A 20,771-nucleotide genomic window follows, 5' to 3' on the forward strand; every position below is an offset into this window, starting at 1 on the left:
TCACTAGTGGTTCATCTAGAGTAACAAGTAAACAGGTAGACTACATGGGTACAGATGACAATCGGTGAACACAAATGCTGGTAGGAGTATGTGGAAGTTCTTTTCTGACTGTTTCGATTTTCACAAGTGCAATATGAAGCCAAGTCATCCTAGGAGTGAAAATGGGAATCAGCAATTAGGGGCATGGGATAAGTCAACTAAAACAGTAGGAGAATGAATGGACTAGGAAAATATACTATTTGCCTGGAAATGTTAAAGCCAACGTAAGTGAGTGGTCACAAACTGAGACCAGTCAATGGGATTGTGTTTTCTCGAGCCACACTCAGCTAAGTGCAGGTATGAAACAAGCAGAGAGCTGGATTTGAAAAGCACTTCTGGGTGTGCTGATGACATGAGAAGTTAAGGAACCCAAGGGTATGTATATGCAAGAGAGTAATTATGACGATCAACAAATAATTTAAGTTTGGTAAGGAAAGAAAAGAAAACATTGAAAGGTGAGGGGCAGGAAAAAGTTAGTAGAATCATGGATTCTAGATTCTGGTGGGGGTGAAAGAAAGACAGCTGGGAGTCAGGATACCAAAACAAGAGAGCAAGAAAGATAAGATGTAGTAGCCAGAGAGTAAGAAGCATAAAACTGAGATTACAAAGGGGTTAAAATTATTTATAATGACCAAATCTAAGGTATGACTATGGAAGTGAGTAGCTGAGGTATGATACGAGACATAGGTTATCAGTACAGAAAAGGAGTTCAAGATTCTGAGAGGGTATTAAAAGAATCACCTCCATGTACATTGAAATCACCCAGAAATCCATATATTCTAAAGTTTCTCCAATCAGCATGTAACTGTTATTAAATTTCATCTTTAAAACTTCTAAAAACACAAACATTATAAACATGTCATTACAAGGCAATCAAACTGTTATATTCTGTCATACCATCTTTTTTCAATAATTGGTACCGTTTAGTACCTAAACGAAGTGTTAATAGGGCGCCTGGGTGGCTCAGTCGGTTAAGGCTCTGACTTCAGGTCAGGTCAGGTCAGGTCATGATCTCACGGTTTTGAGTTCCAGTCCCGCATAGGGCTCTGCTGTCAGCGCAGAGCGTGCTTTGGATCCTGTCTCCCTCTCTCTCTCTGCCCCTGCCCTGCTTGAACACGCATGCATGCACTCTCTTCCAAAAATAAATAAACTTTAAAAAAATAAGTGTAAATACATAATTCCACCAAAGTCACTTTTTTTTTTAATGTTTTTATTTATTTTTGAGACAGAGAGAGACAGAGCATGAGCAGGGGAAGGGCAGAGAGAGAGACACAGAATCTGAAACAGGCTCCAGGCTCTGAGCTGTCAGCACAGAGCCTTATGTGGGCCTCAAACTCAGAGACTGTGAGATCACGACCTGAGCTGAAGTCCGACGCTTAACCGACTGAGCCACTCAGGCACCCCCAAAATTTTTTTTGATGTTTATTTATTTTTGACAGAGAAAGAGAGAGAGAAAGAGAGAGAGAGACAGAGCATGAGCAGGAGAGGGGCAGAAAGAGAGGGAGACACAGAATCCAAAGCAGGCTCCAGGCTCTGAGCTGTCAGCACAGAGCCCGATGCGGGGCTCAAACTCGCGAACTGCGAGGTCATGACCTGAGCCGAAGTCAGATGCTCAACCGACTGAGCCACCCAGGTGCCCCCAAAAGTCACTCTTAACTACTTTTTTAATTTTTGACAAATAGAGGCATAGTTTTAATTTATATTCTTACTCTAATAAGTATCCATTTTTTATCAAAATTGATTATCCTCATGCCAGTTTCCTTAATAAGAAAACCCACGTTTAGGGCCACCTGGGTGGCTCAGTGGGTTAAGCATCCAACTATTGATTCTGGCTCAGGTCATGATCTCAGTTTGTGAGACGGAGGCCATCAGGCTCTATACTGACAGCATAGAGACTGCTTGGGATTCTCTTTCTCCCTCTCTCCCTACCCCTCTCCCCCTTTCACCCTCAAAATAAATAAATAAAACTTTAAAAAAAGAAAAAAACATGTTTATGTCTCTGACATAGCACCTGGTTAAGGCAATGATTCAATAATTGTATATTCCCTTCTATTAAAGGGGACATACAATATTACAATCCACATATTTATCTAATGCTGCCTTCAGTAACTATTTCTAGAACAGATTCCTAAAGGTTCCTGTAATGAATCACCTTGGATCTGGGAAGTCTTACCTATAAAGTTCCAGAGTTGATAAATCCTGAATGTAAAGTTTCAAAGTTGACTCAGAAATCAACACCTGTATCACACCTCCTAACATTATTCTCCAACTCAAATTTCAGGAAAGACAGGGGTAGCAACAAGTAAGTTTATGAGACTACTGATGGAACGCAAAATCCATTGGTCTTGTCTTTCCACTATTTTGTCATGGCCTCGTCAGTAACACACCAGTAACATCCCATATTTTAAATATGCTACTTACTGTGGTATGATGGGATATATTACCAACAATGTTGAGGTTTTTGAGCAGTTGGGGAGAACCACTGTATTGTCCAGAGATCTGCTTCCTGACTTCAGCAGCCACAGTTCTACAACAAAGAAAGCAAATATATTATTTTAAAAAGAAACAACCGGGGAGCCTGGGTGGCTCAGTCGGTTAAGCGTCCAACTTCAGTTCAGGTCATAATCTTGTGGTTCATGAGTTCGAGTCCCGCATAGGGCTCTGTGCTGACAGCTCAGAGCCTGGAGTCTGCTTCAGATTTTGTGTCTCCCTCTCTCTCTGCCCCTTGCCTGCTTGCATTCCGACTGTCTGTCTCTCTCTCCCTCAAAAAGAAATAAACATATAAAAAAATTAAAAAGAAAACAACTTAGTTTAAAATGGTAAGAAACTAAGTATATTAAATATCCATTTAAAAACCAACAAAATCTCAGAGTATCAATAGGGTCATAAATTTGTAAGATATTTCAGTAAATACTGCCTATAATTACAGTACAACATCTTTATGCTGATGTAGGACACAAAAGTGAAGCCAACTTACAGAAGGTTTTTTTTGTATATGGCATTTCAGGGAACATATTTTGGCTTACGACAGAGCAAGAAGCTATAATAAGATATATATATTAAAATGTGCATATCTTAAAGATATAAAATTCTAAAATATTTTATAAACAAAGAATTAGGAAGAAAAAACTCTTCTTTCCTATCTAATATTGTTAGCTCTTCATTCATGCCCCAGAAAACTATTCCCTATTTTTACTTAAGTAAGAGAAAATCACCTTAATACTATGGCATTAATGGCTTTCCACGATCTGACCCTAATCACCTGGTTCCAGCCTTGCATGTCCTTTCCCAAATTCTTGTCAGTGAACATAAATTGTTTTCCACAATGTTGTTTCTGTCCTGTATCCACAAATTCAATTCTTAACTAGTTTTAAGGGTAAAACCTAAATGACAGGAACTGTATACAAACTTATGATAGCTCACCCCAAACAAAAATAATTCCACCTTTCATTAAGACTTTCATTTATAATCTAATGCATTTTCCTCCTTCCTAGTTATTTTTTCCACATTTTATATACACTCTATATAAAAAGAGGCAGTGTTTAATTCACCATTGTTTTCCCTAAAATATTTAGCATGTGGCACTCAAAACAGGTGACTGGTTAGCCCTATGAAATATACAATATTACTGAACTTTTTGACAAATGAAGTAAATCACAAAAGAATTACCATAATACAACAGATAAATCTTTATTTGAATTAGGATTAGAGTTTAAAAGTTCCACAATTTCAAGCTGGTTAGTGACCCTTGGGGGCATACTAGTATTTCAAATTTACTGAAATAGCATTTCTGAAACAGAAATATTTTAGAAATTCAAATGACTTTTGGGGCACCTGGGTGGCTCAGTTAGTTAAGCATCCAACTTCAGCTCAGGTCATGATCTCACATTCCGTGGGTTCAAGCTCCAGGTCGGGCTCTGTGCTGACACCTCAGAGCCTGGAGCCTGCTTTGGATTCTGTGTCTCCCTTTCTCTCTGCTCCTCCCCTGTTCATTCTCTCTCTTTCTCTCTCTCAAAAATAAATAAATATTAAAAAAAGAAAAAAGAAATTCAAATGACTTTATACCTCATTAGTCTCCCATTTTCCAAAACTATAAAGCAAAATATTCAGTGAGTCCCAAATCCAATAAATAACATCCCCGCATTAGTAACATTTTTATTAAATAGAAATTATAACCCCCAAAAAAGAAATTATAACACAACATAAAATAAACACCACTATCCATAGATTTTGTGCAATTAACTTTCTGTAGTCACTATCTAACTTCTACACTACGATCACCAACTGGCCACTTCCTTATTTTACAAAACTAGCCTTCTGGGTTTTGCTTTTTTTTTTTTTTTTTACTCTTTTCCAAAATCTAAACCCTACTTTCTCCTACCATTTTACTGCAAATCAGCTGAAACAGGTCTAATGACCTGGTTTCTGGGCCAGCTTGATGATACTTGCGTCCTGCAGTGTTCTAATGCTCTGAATTCAGAGCCCTTTGCATCTTGGTCCCCATTCAAATTTCCAGCTGAATTTCTACAAAATCTCATTTTCCAAAAATTATCCAAATTTATGATACAATCTTTCCCCTCTTTCTTCTCTTCCATACCCCTTTCCTTTTTTCATATTCAATCATTCCACACATTTGTCAAGCACTGTTTTGAGCCTACTACTCAATTAGAAACTTTTCATACAAAGGTGAAAAAGTTTTTCTTTCAATCTCAAGATACTGAATTACCTCAGTGATCTGAGGTACTTTAGAACATTTTTGTGTGTTATAAAAAACTAATTCGTTATTCATAACTGCTGGAACCTAGAAGTTTATCCTTCAGTAGGTAAATGGATATACAAAGTGTGGTACATCCATACAATGCAAGATTATTCAACAACAAGAAGAAATACGATATCAAGTGACAAAAGACATGGAAGAACCTTAAAAAAATACTGCAAGTGAAACAATCCAGTCTGAAAAGCCTACTTACTGTAGGACTTCAACTATGTGACATTCTGGAGAAGGCAAAACTATGGAGACATTAAAAAACATAGGGGTTGCCCAGGTTGGAATGGGGAGGAAAAGGAAGAGACAAATAAATAGTGCATAGGGAATTTTTAGGGCAGCAAAACTATTCTGTATTATTCTACAATGGTAGATAGATTCCTTATACATCTGTTAAAACCTGCAGAATGTACAACACAAAGAGTAAACCCAATGTAATCTAAGGACTGTAGTTAATAATAATGTATCCATATTGGCTCATCAATTAAAGCAAATGTACCACACTAACTCAGGATGTTAATAACAAGGGAAACTTGCTGGGGAAATATAGAAGGGAATTCTCTGTACTTTCCACCAGATGTGAGAAGACAAGAAAGTTCACTTCAGTTTAGAATTTCCCTTAGTCCTCTTAATGAAGCCTATATTATGGGTGCTCACTATTGTGTTTAGTTTAAAGGCCTTAAAATCTCCTGATTCTTGGGGCGCCTGGGTGGCACAGTCGGTTAAGCGTCCGACTTCAGCCAGGTCACGATCTCGCGGTCCGTGAGTTCGAGCCCCGCGTCGGGCTCTGGGCTGATGGCTCAGAGCCTGGAGCCTGTTTCCGATTCTGTGTCTCCCTCTCTCTCTGCCCCTCCCCCGTTCATGCTCTGTCTCTCTCTGTCCCAAAAATAAATAAACGTTGAAACAAAAAAAAATTAAAAAAAAAAAAATCTCCTGATTCTTTTAAGACTTAGATGAGAATATGAAAAAGTTTTTCATAGGGCAACATAGAACAAATATTCTGTGTCTCCCTTCCTCAGAGCTGTTCAACTCGGTCTACCAATCTCAGCACTACCTCACTGTTTCTGGGGCTAAACCATGAGTAATCTGAATTTTATCAAACACAGGATGTCATTAGTTGTTAAGACCTGCTACTACTTCATGTACAGCTAAGAAAAAAAAATTGCCAATTAACCACCATACCATCAATTAAGTGGAAGACATATCCTGTTTTCAGAAGATGTTAAGCAGTGAAACTTAAGTGAAATATGGTTTCCTCAAAAAGAGATGATCTTTTCTTTATTAAAAGAGACATACAACAAAAGATCATCTCCATGCTACAAATATTTGTCTTATTTCTATATGACAAAATTTCCCCCAAAAACAAAATTAGTAGTAACTTGAAAATAAAAACCATTTCCATATGGGCTATGATAGCAATAAAAATATTGCCCAAACAAGGGATGTATTCATACTGAGACCCTCTGCATGAAAAGATTTCATGGAATGGTACTGAGAAAATTTTCCCAAGAAATAAAATCTCTTAACCACACTATGGCCCGACGTATTCAAGACAAAAAAAATGATGAATAAATATAGTTCCTATATCAGTTAAAGTCCTTTATCATAAAAGAGTCCTTACTTACCCATAGGGAATAGTTCTGAGACCCCCAGTGGATGCCTGAAACTCTGGATTATACTGAACCCTATCTATATGTTTTTTCCTATACATACTTACCTATGAAAAAGTTTAATTTACAAATGATGAGTATTAAGGAGGGCACTTGTTGGGATGAGCAATGGGTGTTATATGTAAGTACTACACTGTATGTTAACTAACTTGAATTTAAATAATTTTTTTAGAAGTGAGGCAAAGAGATTAACAATAACTAATAAAATAGAGCAATTAAACAATATACTGTAATAAAAGTTATATAAATGTGTTCTCTCAAAATATCGTATTGTACTGTATTCTTTTTTCTTGTGATGTGAAATGATAAATGCCTACATAATGAGACGAAGTGAAGTGAATGCTGTAGGCACTACAACGTGACATTAGGCTACTACTAAAATGAGACATGCTGGATGGTCAGAAGGAGAATCATCTGCTCTCTGAGGTTGACAATGGAAAGTAAAACTGTGGATAATGGGAGACTACTGTAGATTGCTTTTTCCAATAATTATTTTTCCTACTCCTAGTGATAGCTCTATAGCAGGGAAATACAGGGAAGCCTTTTTTACTTCTAATAAGCTATTAATATTAACTGCAAAGTGGAAAGAATAAATCAAAAATTCCATAGGTACTCATGCTCCTAAATTATGAGAGAATACCGTCTTCCCCACCCAAAAGAACATGATGGAATACTTGACCTATTTGCCTTCTTATCAATTCTCTCCATTTCCACAAGCTCCCTCATTATGTCAACAGGCATTATAATTTTCACAAGAGAAAGCACTCACTAAGGTCATTCACCATAGGATATTGGAAATAACCAACAAGGACTCACATCCTGAAGGAAATTATGTTGCATTTAATCTTTCTTCTAATCTCCTCCCACTTTCAGATGCCCCATCTGACTATGATTTCCAGAATGACCAATCTGGGCCTCTCTCATCTCTAGTCATTCTTCATGGGATCAGAAGTAAAACCTTAGTAAAGATGAGTAAGGAGAGGGGAGTCTGGTAGACCTTAACCTCTCTTGATCTCAGGGTTCTAAGTTCAAGTCCCACGTAGAGTTTACTTAAAAAATAAAATAAATCTAAAAACAAATAAATACAATTTAACAAAAAAGAGGAGTAAGGAGAGTTTAGACAAAAATAAAAAAGAGTTTAGTTGAGCTTTTCCTATAACGTCACAAAAAAGAGCCACAATGTTCTATGTCAAAGAAGAAAATAAGATCTCTTGGAACTGGCACTGTTTATACATAACATAAAAGTCAGAGAAGAAGGGAAGGGTAGAAGGATACACCAGGCAATATATCAGGTAAAAGAATACATCAGAGACAAGGCAAAAAAGGACTAGCTAAAAATCCCCAAAAGAAAATGGAAAAGAGCAGCTGATAGATACTCCAGTGTTATGACTATCCAAACCCAAGATTGGTGACTGACGGGTTGAATCATAGTTGTACCACTGTGTATAGTTGGCATTAAAGACAATGAAGAGCAAAATAAAAAAAACAATCGATTAGATCTAGGCCACCTCTGACCTGGTAAGGATGTGGAAAGAGGGGCCGTGAGCCTCACAGTTAGCAATCTTTGGGGGTTGCGGTGGGTCAGTGACAGGTATGCACCTGGCCAGCATTTCTGCCGCTTTGCCTGGGAGGACTCAAACTGGCACCTGGAAACTTTAGGAAGACGTGATTTTCAAAAGTAATTATGAAAACATTTGTCATTGGAATTAGTGGTATGACAAATGGCAGGAAGATAACACTGGCTAAGAAACATCTCCCAAACTGCAGGATCATATCTCAGGATGATTTCTTTAAGCCACAGTCTGAGATAGAGACAAATACAAATGGATTTCTGCAGTATGACATGCTTGAAGCACTTAATGTGGAAAAAATGATGTCCACCATTTCCTGCTGGATGAAAAGCCCAAGACACTCATTGGTATCAACAGACTATGGAAATGCTAAGGGATTTCCCATATTAATCACTGAAGGCTTCCTTCTCTTTAATTATAAGCCCCTGACACTCTATGGAACATAGGAGCTACTTTCTGACCACTCCATATGAAGAACGTTAAGGGGAGGAAGAGTACAAAGGTCTACGAGCCTCCAAACCCTTCCAGGGTACTTGGATGGCCACGTGTGGCCCATCTATCTAAAGCACAGACAAGAAATGGAGACATCAGGTGGGAAATGGTTTACCTAGGCAGAACAAAATCTGAAGAGGACTTCTTTCCACAAATGTATGAAGATCTACTATAAGAACTAGCAAAGCAAAAGTGTTTGCAAGTAGCAACATAAAGATGGAGTGGACTAAATCCTTCCTGAAATGAATTAGGAAACTCAAAGGAGTATGTTTAAGAACTTTTAACAATACATAATATGTAGTTTGGTTGATGACAGCCGTTGGTTCATTTGTATTATCACACATGGTTTCCCCGATATGTGGAACAGTAAATAGTGGTCTATACCTTTGGTATAGGAATTTACCTTGATAAGCTGTTCTCACTCCAAGGGGTGCAGAGATACAGCATAGCTCACAAACAATGAGTCAGTTCCTCTAATGATTGTCAAACTTTTCTGAATGGGACCCAGAGTACAAAATAAGGCTTACATCACAATCCAGTATATATGCAATCTATCATGTCTGTATGTGTCGATGTGTTTGTGTATATATGTGTCTCTGTACATACAAATACAAACGTGTATGATGTGTGTGTATATATACACACATATCAAGTAACACAAAGCATTTACCTTAGATATAATGCACGGTGATATTTTTCTACTTGTAATTTTTTTTAATATTCGTTACCATCCAATGCCTACCTCCTGCAAATAAAGGCTTTTTTAGGAGTAGCAGTCACATTGGATAAATCAAAATTTACTAGAAAAAAAAAGAAAACAATAGATTAAAGAAATGCAACATTGTGTTACCTCCTAAGTATCTGTGCCAAAAAAATGTTTAACCTGAATTAAATCAAACCTATACATCTAACACCCAGTTTACAGGAAATACAGAGAACACTAAAACAAACTAGTGCCAAAGGAAGCAATCAGACAAAAACCAGAAGGCAGGTCATTCTGTACCACAAGTCTCTTCAACAAATTAGCATGATGAGTATCTAAAGACAGAGTAACGTTTAGCATAAAAAAGACATCATATGAAAAAAGTAAAGTCTACTTAAAAGAAGAAAAAAAGACTGAGAGATAAAACTAAATGTAATGAATGGTTCCTAACTGGATCCTGATTTGAACAAACTAGCTACAAAACACATTGTTGGGGATAATGAGAAATGTGAATATGGACAAGGTATAACACAATGAAGAATTATTTTTTTTTAATGTGTGTAACAGTATTATTATAGTAATCCAAGAAATGTCCCTATATTTCAAAGATACAAATGATGTCAGCAATTTAGCTTTAAACTCTTCAGTTATTATCAATCTACCCTAATGGACGAAACTAACTAACTATGGAGTACAGATGAGGCAAATACCCTTCGAGAAGCATATCATGTTCTCTATAAAGCCCTGCCTGATTATTTCTGTTCTGTTCCACTCAGATTAGATACTCCTCCTCTGTCCTTTCCAAGTACTCTGTGTTCATCCATATACATTCAAGGAAACAGTTTCCAGGAGGCTAATTCAGACAGGCAGCAGACCAGCCACACTGCTTTTCACCATGGACTAAGAACCTGGCCTTGCTGATAACGTTTGATTTCAAGAGTAGGAAAGCCCAAAAGTTTGTAAACATTCTCTTTGATAGAAGCACATAAATTGCAAGGCAGGTTCTTCTGGAATACTAATGCAACCCTCCAATATAAAAGTATGGTTGAAGAAAAAAAGGTACAGTGAAGGATTTGAGAACTTGGCTTCTCAGGCTTGGCACATTCTCACTCTTCAGAGGCACCTTTGCAATTTCTTGAGGAATTAGGGAGGACAAGGAAACTTTACTTCTGATTGGAGTATGCTATTCTGGCTCTTATTTTGTACAAATGTCTCAAAGCATGTTAATTTCTGCCATTAAAGAAAATGTATATTCTTTAATTCTGTCTGGTGGCACTTTTCTATCAAAAACTATCTCCTTGTGATAACCAAACAATATCGCAGACATAGCATCTATCAAATTGTTTTGAAATCTATTTACCAATCTCCTTGCAAGAAACCAAGCAGTAAAAGGTGGGACTTCATTTACCTTTGCACCCTCTAGCAGAGTGCCTGGCATATCCTGAGTACTTAATACATGTTTAAGCTGAAGTGAAAAAATGGAAATAGAGAGAAATTTTCATAGTTCTTTCCCCACAGGAAAGTAGTTAGGTAAGAATGCTAGAATGGAACAACAGATGTGAGCTTCTTGAAGACAGGGACTATATCCTATTAATCTTTACAACCCCATATTTGAGACAATGGAGAGAGAAAGAGAGAAATGGAGACATGGGTATAAGAGTACAAACAGAGAAAAGGAGATAGGGAGTAAGAATGAATTTTGAGACTACTCAGTTTATGAAACTTCCAAATACCTTTTAGAGAAGACTAATTTGTAAGTATGGTTGGTTTTTAATTGATTGGGAAAGGACAAGGAATTATGACTTTTTATCTATTACTGCCAAACAGGTAAATATTTGCTGGGGGACAGGGGGGTGAAATCTGAATCCACAGAAGAATTCTAAATATATAACCTTTTCTTTAAGAACCTTGCTGACATCATTATTGTCCCATTTGCTAAGCGAAACACGGAAACACAATGTTCTATTCCATGTGAAACTCTTCTTTTTAAACAAGATATATGATATTTTCACTTATCTCAAAACAGTCTCTAATATGTCTTTAGCATATCTGCAAAGGTCTGGTTCCAGAACTATGTTCAAAACCTACAATTATGTAAATAAAGTTACTATGAGAAGCAGAGGAAATACGATTTTCCAACCTGAAGAAAAAAAAAAGAAACAACTCTATAAAAGAAGGCATCTTTTGAAGTAGGTTCCACACCCACCCAAAGTGGGTCTTGAACTCATGACCCTGAGATGAAGAGTCACATACTCTACTGACTGAGCCAGCCAGGCAGCCCAGAAAGACATCTTTTAAGACAGAAAACAGGGGCGCCTGGGTGGCTCAGTCGGTTAAGCGGCCGACTTCGGCTCAGGTCATGATCTCACGGTCCGTGGGTTCGAGCCCCGTGTCAGGCTCTGTGCTGACAGCTCAGAGCCTGGAGCCTGTTTCGGATTCTGTGTCTCCCTCTCTCTCTGACCCTCCCCTGTTCATGCTCTGTCTCTCTCTGTCTCAAAAAAATAAATAAACATTAAAAAAAATACTATCTCCAACTAAAGACAAAAAAAAAATTAAAAAAAAAAAAAAAAGACAGTAAACAAAAGGAGTATGTACCTGGCATTAAAAAATTCAAATTTCACAAAGAGATAAAAACAAAAGGTACATCTCTCTACCATCTCCAATCCCCAGTTCTATTCCCCAAATGTAACCACTTAATATTTTATCAGGTATCCTTCAAGAAAAAGATGTGACGGGGCGCCTGGGTGGCTCAGTCAGTTAATCGTCTGACTCTTGCTATCAGCTCAGGTCATGATCTCAAGGTGCATGAGTTTGAGTACCACACTGGGCTCCCTGCTGATAGCGCAGAACTTGCTTGGGATTCTGTCTCTGCCCCTCCCCTACACGCTCTCTTTCTCTCTCTCTCTCAAATAAATACATAAACTTTACAAGAAAAAAAAAAAAAGATGCATCTACTTTTTAATGTCCACATATGACATCGTACAATAAAAAACCTTTTTTGATACCTTATATTATACACTTAATATATCTTGGGAATCTTTCCACATCAGCACATAAAATTAGTAATGGTCTAACACTAGTTATCAAGCATGTACAACTTGTGTGCCAGATACTGTGTAAAGGGTTAGATTTGTTATACCTCATTTAATCCTCAGAAAAACTCTATGAAGTAGGCATTATATCAGGATACTTAAGCATCAAGAGGTTAAGGTCACATAACTAATAAGGAATAAAACCAAGATCTGAACATGGAGCCCCACTCTTAAACACTGCTTTCCTAATTTTTATCTGCTACAGAGGTCAAGATATGGGTAAACCAGAACATATTTAGCCAGCAGTCTCTATTGGTAAACATTTAGGCTATTTCTAGTTTTTGCAAAGATTATCACTGGAATCCAAGCTCCATTAGAGATTTTTGTCTAAATCTAAAATTATGAATGATCCTTATTTTCTCTTTTGGGCCTTTTGTATTTCCAAATTTTCTGCAGCACCATATATTATTTTATAGTCAGAAAAAAAGATATTTTTAGATAAACGTCAAAAATAAAGGAACTTGCCAAGCTTATTAAAGGTAGAGAGGCAGGGTTTGTATTCAGATCCACAAAGCTCCTAAGGCCTATTTCCTTGAAAGTAAGTTTCCAAAAGTCGATGATTCTAGCTGCAGTTCATATTAATGAGTTCTCTAGTCTCAAAAACCTAGCCTATGACGTCAGCTAAAGATACTCAGTGAAAATGTCTAGTGTATACACTAACATATTAATAGGAGCACTGTAATTACAACCACCACCACTGTTATGATCTGCTTCCTATCTTTCATGGCTGGCCAAATAAAACTCCTGTCTGAGGCCCTGTCACTTATCAGTTAGCCTGTGTTGAACTCTTCGGGAATTTAGGTTCACAGTGGACCAGTAACCACTAAAGGTCTAAGAAAACAAAAACAGATAGAGATTGATTTGTTAAAACCAAAGAACAGAAATCCTTCTATATAATACACTTAACATTTAAGACATAGTTCCTTTTGGGGGGAGGATAAGGAAAAAAAGATGTCTATGACTCATGTATCCCATCTGACACAATTTTGGAATAGCATATAAGTCAAAGATTTAGAAAGCACTGTTTGAAAGGGACGTGGATGTCTCCATCACTCTGATCTAGAATATTCCACCATAACTCAATTTCCTCAACTAAAAACATGGTGATAACATTGTTGCCTACCTCATAGAACATACCAGCTTATAACTACACACAAAAACAATTTCAAAATTTACCATTTGAAAAAATTAACACTGATCTGAAATTGGCAACTAAAAAAAAACTGAGGTGGGGGGGAGATAACCTCTACTGTAAAAAGTCAATCTTCCCAAAAGGAGATAAATGTATCTTCAATTCCACCCTACTTCATAAAAATAAAGCCAGAATCTCCCACAAACATATAAACTATATCCGGTATACAACTAGTTGCTAAGACCTATTCATGCTCTTAAATACCTCTCAAATCTTTTCTTCTCCTTCCCTTTTCTACAGCATCTGCCTACAAATAGTATCATACTTAATGGTGAAAGTCTGAATGCTTTCCTCCTTAGACTGGGGAGAAAGCAAGGGTATCTGCTCTCACTATTCAACATTGTACTAGAGGTTCTAGCCAGTGTAGCAGGGGAAGGAAAGAAAGACAGAAACAAATCAAGGGCGTTCATATTGAAAAGGAAGAAATAGGGGCGCCTGGGTGGCGCAGTCGGTTAAGCGTCCGACTTCAGCCAGGTCACGATCTCGCGGTCCGTGAGTTCGAGCCCCGCGTCGGGCTCTGGGCTGATGGCTCGGAGCCTGGAGCCTGTTTCCGATTCTGTGTCTCCCTCTCTCTCTGCCCCTCCCCCGTTCACGCTCTGTCTCTCTCTGTCCCAAAAATAAATAAAAACGTTGAAAAAAAAATTAAAAAAAAAAAAAAAAAGAAAAGGAAGAAATAAAACTCTTTACTCACAGCCAACATAATCCTATATGCAGAAAATCTAAGGAACTCGCAAAAAAACTACTAGAAATGGGGCGCCTGGGTGGTTCAGTCAGTTGGGCATTGGATTCTTAATCTTGGCTCAGGTCATGATCTCACAGTTTGTGAGTTCGAGCCCCACACTGGGCTCTGAGCTGACAGGGAGGAGTCTGCTTGGAATTCTCTCTCCCTCTCTCTCTCTGCCCGTTCCCCACTCATGCTATATCTCTCTCCCAAAATTAAACAACAACAACAAAAAAAAACCCACAAAAAAAACAAACAAAAAAACACTACTAGAACTAACGAGTTCAGCAAAGTCAGAGAATACAAGTTCAATATTCAAAAATCAACTGTATCCCGATATACTACAATGAACACACCAAAAACAAGTTTTTAATTCCATCATGGTAACATCAGAAGCAATACTTAGAAACAGATTTAGCAAAAGAAGGACAAGACTTACATACTGAAAACTTTAAAACTTTGCTGAGAGAAATCAAATAATACCTCAATAAATGAAGACACAGTCTGTTTGTGGATCTGAAGACTCAATATGGTTCAAATGGAAATTCTCCCCAAACTAATTTACAGATTCAGCATAATCCCTATCAAAATCCCAAAAGGATTTTTGCAGAAATTGGCAAACTTTATACTGATGTTGATCCTGAAATGTTTATGGAAATGCAAAAAGTCCAGAATGAGTAACACAATTTTGAAAAAGAAGTAAAAAGTTGGAGGACTCACACTTCTGGATTTCAAAATTTACTATAAAGTAATACTATTCAGAACACTGGTACTAGTCTAAGAATAGACATACAGATCAATGAAACAGAACTGAATGTCAAGAAATAACCACATTTACGGTCAACTGATTTTTGAAAAAGGTACGAAGGCAATTCAATGAGACAAAAAAATAGTCTTTGCAACAAACAGTGTTGCAAAAGAACATTCACACACAAAAGATGAATTTAGACCTTTATCTCACACCATGCACAAAAATTAATGCAAATGGATCATAAACCTAAAGTAAGAGCTAAAACTAAAAACTTGCAGAAGAGAGAAGGAAATCTTGACCATGAATTAAGGAGAGTCTTAGAGAATGACACCAAAATCATGATCTATAATAAGAAAAAAAAAAAATTTGACGCATTGGACTTCATCAAAATTTAATATCTCTGCTTCAAAATTCACCATTTAGAAAATAAGAAACTAAGCAGACAGGGAGAAAATATTTGTAAATCATGTACCTAATAAAAGACTTGTATTCTGAACATATAAAAAAACTCCTACAATTCAAAAACAAGATTAAATAACCAAATTAAAAATGAGAAAAAGACAGGAATAGATATTTCACCAAAGAAGATATGTGAATGGCCAATAAGCACAAGAAAACATCACAAAATCATTAGGGAAATGCAAATCAAAACCACAATGAAACGCCACTTCACACTCATTAGAATGCCTACAATCAAAAAGAAAACACCAGTGTTAGCCAGGATGTGGAAAAATCTGAACCCTCACATATTGCTAACGAAAATGTAAAATGGTGCAGTTGCTATGGGAGAGTTTGGCAGTCCTTAAAAATTAAACATAAAATACCAGATGACCCAGAAATTCCATTCCTAGGAACATACTCACAAGAATGGACAATAGGTGTTCAAAAGAAGCTCGTACATGAATGTTTGCACAAGCACTATTCACCATCGCCAAAAGGTAGAAACAAGCTAAACGTCCATCAACTGATGAAAAGGTAAACAAAATGTATGACAGACATATAATGGATTATTCAACTATAAAAGGGAATGAAGTACTCATACATGCTGAATCATGAAAATATTATGCTAAGTGAAGGAAACCAGGCACAAAGAGCTACATATGTAGAGGAAAAGCAAATCTAGAGAGAGAGGCAGGCAGAAAATGGGTTAGTGGTTGCCTGGGACTTGGAATGGGCATAGGAAGTAAATGGGCACAAGGGGTTTTAGGGGGTGATGGAAATGCTCTGAAAGTAGATTGTGGGTGATGGTTTCTCATAACTCTATCAATTTACTAAAAATCACTGAATGGTACACTTAAAGTGAATTAATTTATGGTATGTAAAGTATACCACACAGATTCTGTGTCTCCCTCTCTCTCTGCCCCACCATTGCTTGCACTCTCTCTCTCTTAAATATAAATAAACATTAAGAGAAAGAAAGAGAGAGAGAGAGAGAGAGAGAAAGAAAGAAAGAAAGAAAGAAAGAAAGAAAGAAAGAAAGAGCGAGCCGGGGTACCTGGATGGCTCAGTCAGTTGAGCAGCCGACTTCAGCTCAGGTCATGATCTCATGGTTTGTGAGTTCTAGACCCACATCAGGCTCTGCACTGACAGTAAGGAGCCTGCCTGGTATTCTCTCTCCCTCTCTCTGCCCCTTCCCCATTTGCGCTCTCTCTGTCTCTCTCTCTCTCTCTTTCAAAATAAATAAATAAACTAAAAAAAAAAAAGAGCCTAGAAATGACTGGAATTGCTCTGTGAAGGTAAGAGGAAGAAATTGCTTCCCAGTCAGAGAAACAATGATAAAGGGAGGAAAAAGAAGAGGAAGAGTGGAGTCTCTAAGAAAGTCTTGCACCCTTCAGCTCCTTCCCACAATCCCTGTATCTTCAGCAAAGTTTATGAAAATCATTAAATGGCTGATATGATTGCAGTTTTTGGTGTCAGAGGACAAATGAGATGCAGGAGTGCAGATGCAGAAAGAGGCAAAGGAAGTCCAAAACACAAAATCGAAGCAGACCTCCTTGTGAGGGCTAGGGATTGGCATTAAAGTCAGAGCTAAACTTAAAGTTTTAAGGAACAGGGATCCACAGCTGCATCAGGCTACAACGCTTTTCTTTAGATTTTTGTATTTACCAGTTACATTTAAATTTTAGCAGGTAGCACAACTGACTATATTGCTATATGTTTAGATAATTTTAGTGATCTCAACAAGTTACAATGACCAATTTGAAGGAATATCAGTTGTTTTGGTGTGACCAGCACTCTAACCCTCCTCCTTCTTTTGGTTAGGAACCCCTTCTTTTTGGTAAGGAACTCCTTACTTAGGATTGGGTGGGGCTGACACCATCACCTCTCTCCTCCAAGCTGAGGTGAACAGGTGACCAGGAATGGCCAGCAACCCCTATATCCCTAAACACAGTAATTTGTTCAAGGAAGGACATGTGATACAAGCCAGACCAATAACTGAGTTCCTGAATGTTTTCTGCCAAAACTAAATGGTAGGATTTGAGCCTAGGGCTGTCAACAATCATTGTAACCATTCAGTGGAAAATCTATCAAAGATGCGAAGATGAGAGGCTGCTGATATCATCTGTATCCCTGGACCTGACATACTCAGTTATATGCAAATTAATCTGACTGGAGATTCTGTCAAATGCAAACAAAATGTCTCCTCTGTAAAAAGCCACTGAAAAATTAGCGACACATCTACACTGGTTGCCAAAGGGGTCGAAATGACACAACCCAGAAGTGAAGGGGAGTTCACTCTCTGAGGAGATTGAATTGACTAACGGAAAACAGGATGCAAGAGAAGAGCAGGGAGATAAATTTCTTCTTCTAGACTCCCATCTATTGATGTGAGAAACTGTTCCCCTGTCCAAAGATACCCTGTGTGACCAAGCAAGCACACCTGCCAAACAATGTCTCTCCAGTCCTTTGTGAAGCAGAGGCCAATGAGATAAGGTATCACCTTACATTGTTTCCCATCTCTGCCTCACTTCCCTTTTCTCAGGATCCCTGGGATTATGCCTCCCAGATAAACCCTCAACCTTAATCCTTGTATCGGTCTCAGTTTTCTAGGGAACTCAGATTAAGAGTATCTACAAAAAAAAAAAAAAAAAGAGTATCTACAAAAAAACCTACAGCAACCATTAGGCTTACTATTAAGTGAAACATAGAAAGCTCCCCTCCCTCTGAGATCATAAACAAAATGAGGACACTCAGTATGAATACAATGTTAAATAGAAAGGGTAATAATCTACATAGTAATGCAAGATAACCATCTATAGAGCAAGACAAAAAAGCAAATCAGCTATAAGGTTTGGAAAGGAAAAAACAAAAATTCATAATTTCCAAATGATATGGCTGTCTATACAGAAAATACAAAAGTCACAGATACATTTTTAGAGTTAACATGAGTTTAACAAGGTATGTAGCTAGATACAAAATGGTTATATACTTAGAAATAAATCTAACAAAAGATATGCAAAAACCTTACAGAGAAAATTATAAAATTTTGTTGTATGATATAAGGAAGACCTAAATAAATGAAGAGATACACCATAATCAGGGATTGGAAACTCAGTATTATAAGGACGTCATTTCTCTGTCAAATTGATGTTTAGATTCAATGTAATCCCAATCAAATTCTAATAGGACTTGGGGATTTTTGTTTGTTTTTTGGTGGATTCTAAAATATACAAGGCAATTCAAAAGACTAGGGGAAAGCAAGACACTTTTTTAAATGGTGGGGGGAGTTATTCTACCAAATTCTAAGCCTTATTATAATTAAGAGTATTTATAATTGGTGAAAATATGTATAACCAGCCCAAAAAAACAAAATAGAGAACCCAGACAAAGACCCACAAATAATAGAAGTGGCAGGGCAGGTCAATAGGGAAAGGATAATCTATTTGGAAAAAAATTAAAATTCTTATACACATATCAAGTCCAGGTGGAATATAAACCTAAATATAAAGGAGCCAACTAGAAGGTTTATGATAATATACATGAATATCATAATGACCACAGGTTTATAAAATATTTCTTTTTTTTTTAAGTTTATTATTTATCTTGAGAGAGAGAGTGAGCGAGCAGAGGAGGAGAGAGGAAGAGAGAGAGAGAGAGAGAGAGAGAGAGAGAGAATCCCAAGCAGGCTTCATGTTGTCAGCACAGAGCCCTACCCTAGGCTCGATCCCACAACTATAAGATGACCTAAGTGGAAACCAACCAAGAATCAGACATTTAGCTGACTGAGCCACCCACAAGGTAATAAAATATTTCTTAAAGAAGACCTCAAAAGTACTAACCATTAGAAAAGAGAGAGAGAGAGAGAGATAAACTTATCAATTATATTAAAACTGAGAACTTAGTTTTCAAAAGACTCCATAAAAATAATTTCTTGAGAGAGAGAGCATGCACGAGACAGAGCAAGGGAGAAGGGTAGAGGGAGAGAGAGAAAGAGACACTTTTTTTTTATTGTTTTCATTTATTTTTGAGAGAGAGAGAGAGAGAGAGTGCAAGTGGGGATGGGGCAAAGAGAGAGGGGGACAGAGGCTCTGAAGCGGGCTCTGCACTAATAGCAGTGAGCCCGATGTAGGGCCTGAACTCATGAACCCAGAGATATTACCCGAGCCAAAGTTGGGCACTCAACCAACTGAGCCACCCAAGCGCCCAGAGAAAGAGACTCTTAAGCAGGTTCCACATTCAACCCGGAGTCCAATGTGGGGCTCAATCCCATGACCCTGGGATCATGACCAGAGCAAAAATCAAGAGTCAAATGCTCAACTCACTGAGTCACCAAGATGCCCCTCCATAAAAAGAATTTTTAAAAACCACAGGGTGGGAAAAGATATTTGCAAAACATATAATCAATAAGTGGGTTAATACATTGAATATGTACAAAGTACTCACACAAATCAATAAGAAAAAGAATAATACAAAGGGAAAAAACAAAGGGGGAGAATGGCAAAAAATTCAAATAGGCAATTTACAAAAGAGTAAATTCAAATAGTCAGTAGGCATACAAAACAGAGCTCAATCTCATTAGTAATCAAGCAAATACAAATTAAAACTTTTACAGTAAGACAGCATCATGCATGCATCCACCAGACTGGTAAAAATGAGAAAGCTGGCAGGACCAAGTGGTGGCAACTATGTAAAATAACACTGTTGTGGGAGTGTGTATTTCTTCAGGTATCTTTGAAAACAGTTTGGCATTACCAGATAAACTTAATGATGAATAAAACTGCTAAGACAAGCAATAAAAAATACTTAAGGACCAGCAATCCCATACCTGAATATATACCCTAGAGAAACTCATGCACATGCATACCAAAATACATGTATAGGAATGTTCACAGGAACATTGTTTGTTTTTAAAGGTTTTATTTATTTCTGAGAGAGAGAGACAGAGGGTGAGCGGGGAGGGACAGAGAGAGAGGGAAACACAGAATCCGAAGCAGGTTCAAGGCTCTGAGCTGTCAGCACAGAGCCTAACGCCAGGCTCGAACTCATGAACTGCGAGATCAGGACCTGAGTCCCAAGTCGGAAGCCCAAATGACTGAGCTACCCAGGCGCCCCCGGAACATTGTTTGTAATAGCCACAAACAGGAAACAATCCAAATGCCCATCTACTGTAGAATGAAAAACTGTGGTATATCTATACAATGAAATAATATAAAGCAATAAAAATGAACTCCAACTATCTATAACATAAATTAATCTCACAGATAGAATTTGAACAAAAGAAGCATCACAAAAAAAGACAATATACAATATGATTGTATTCAAATGTATTCAAAA

General features: G+C 37.5%; 1 protein-coding gene and 1 pseudogene across 9 annotated transcripts in view; one reads left to right on the top strand and one right to left on the bottom strand.

Annotated features, from left to right (window-relative positions):
- The window catches only part of DOCK7 (dedicator of cytokinesis 7), a 236,897-nt gene that overhangs the window by 208,797 nt on the left and 7,329 nt on the right, over positions 1-20,771 (bottom strand). For all 9 annotated transcript variants that reach the window (XM_086717167.1, XM_086717165.1, XM_086717168.1 and 6 more), the window contains exon 2: positions 2,461-2,566. In XM_086717167.1, the coding sequence (XP_086573293.1) occupies positions 2,461-2,566 (106 nt within the window). The remainder of the gene's footprint in view (positions 1-2,460; positions 2,567-20,771) is intronic.
- LOC112848698 (nicotinamide riboside kinase 1-like) lies at positions 8,159-8,751 on the top strand (annotated as a pseudogene).

This window comes from Puma concolor, chromosome C1, assembly GCF_028749965.1.
Source record: "Puma concolor isolate L17-30 chromosome C1, mPumCon1.1.hap2, whole genome shotgun sequence".
Lineage (NCBI taxonomy): Eukaryota > Metazoa > Chordata > Mammalia > Carnivora > Felidae > Puma > Puma concolor.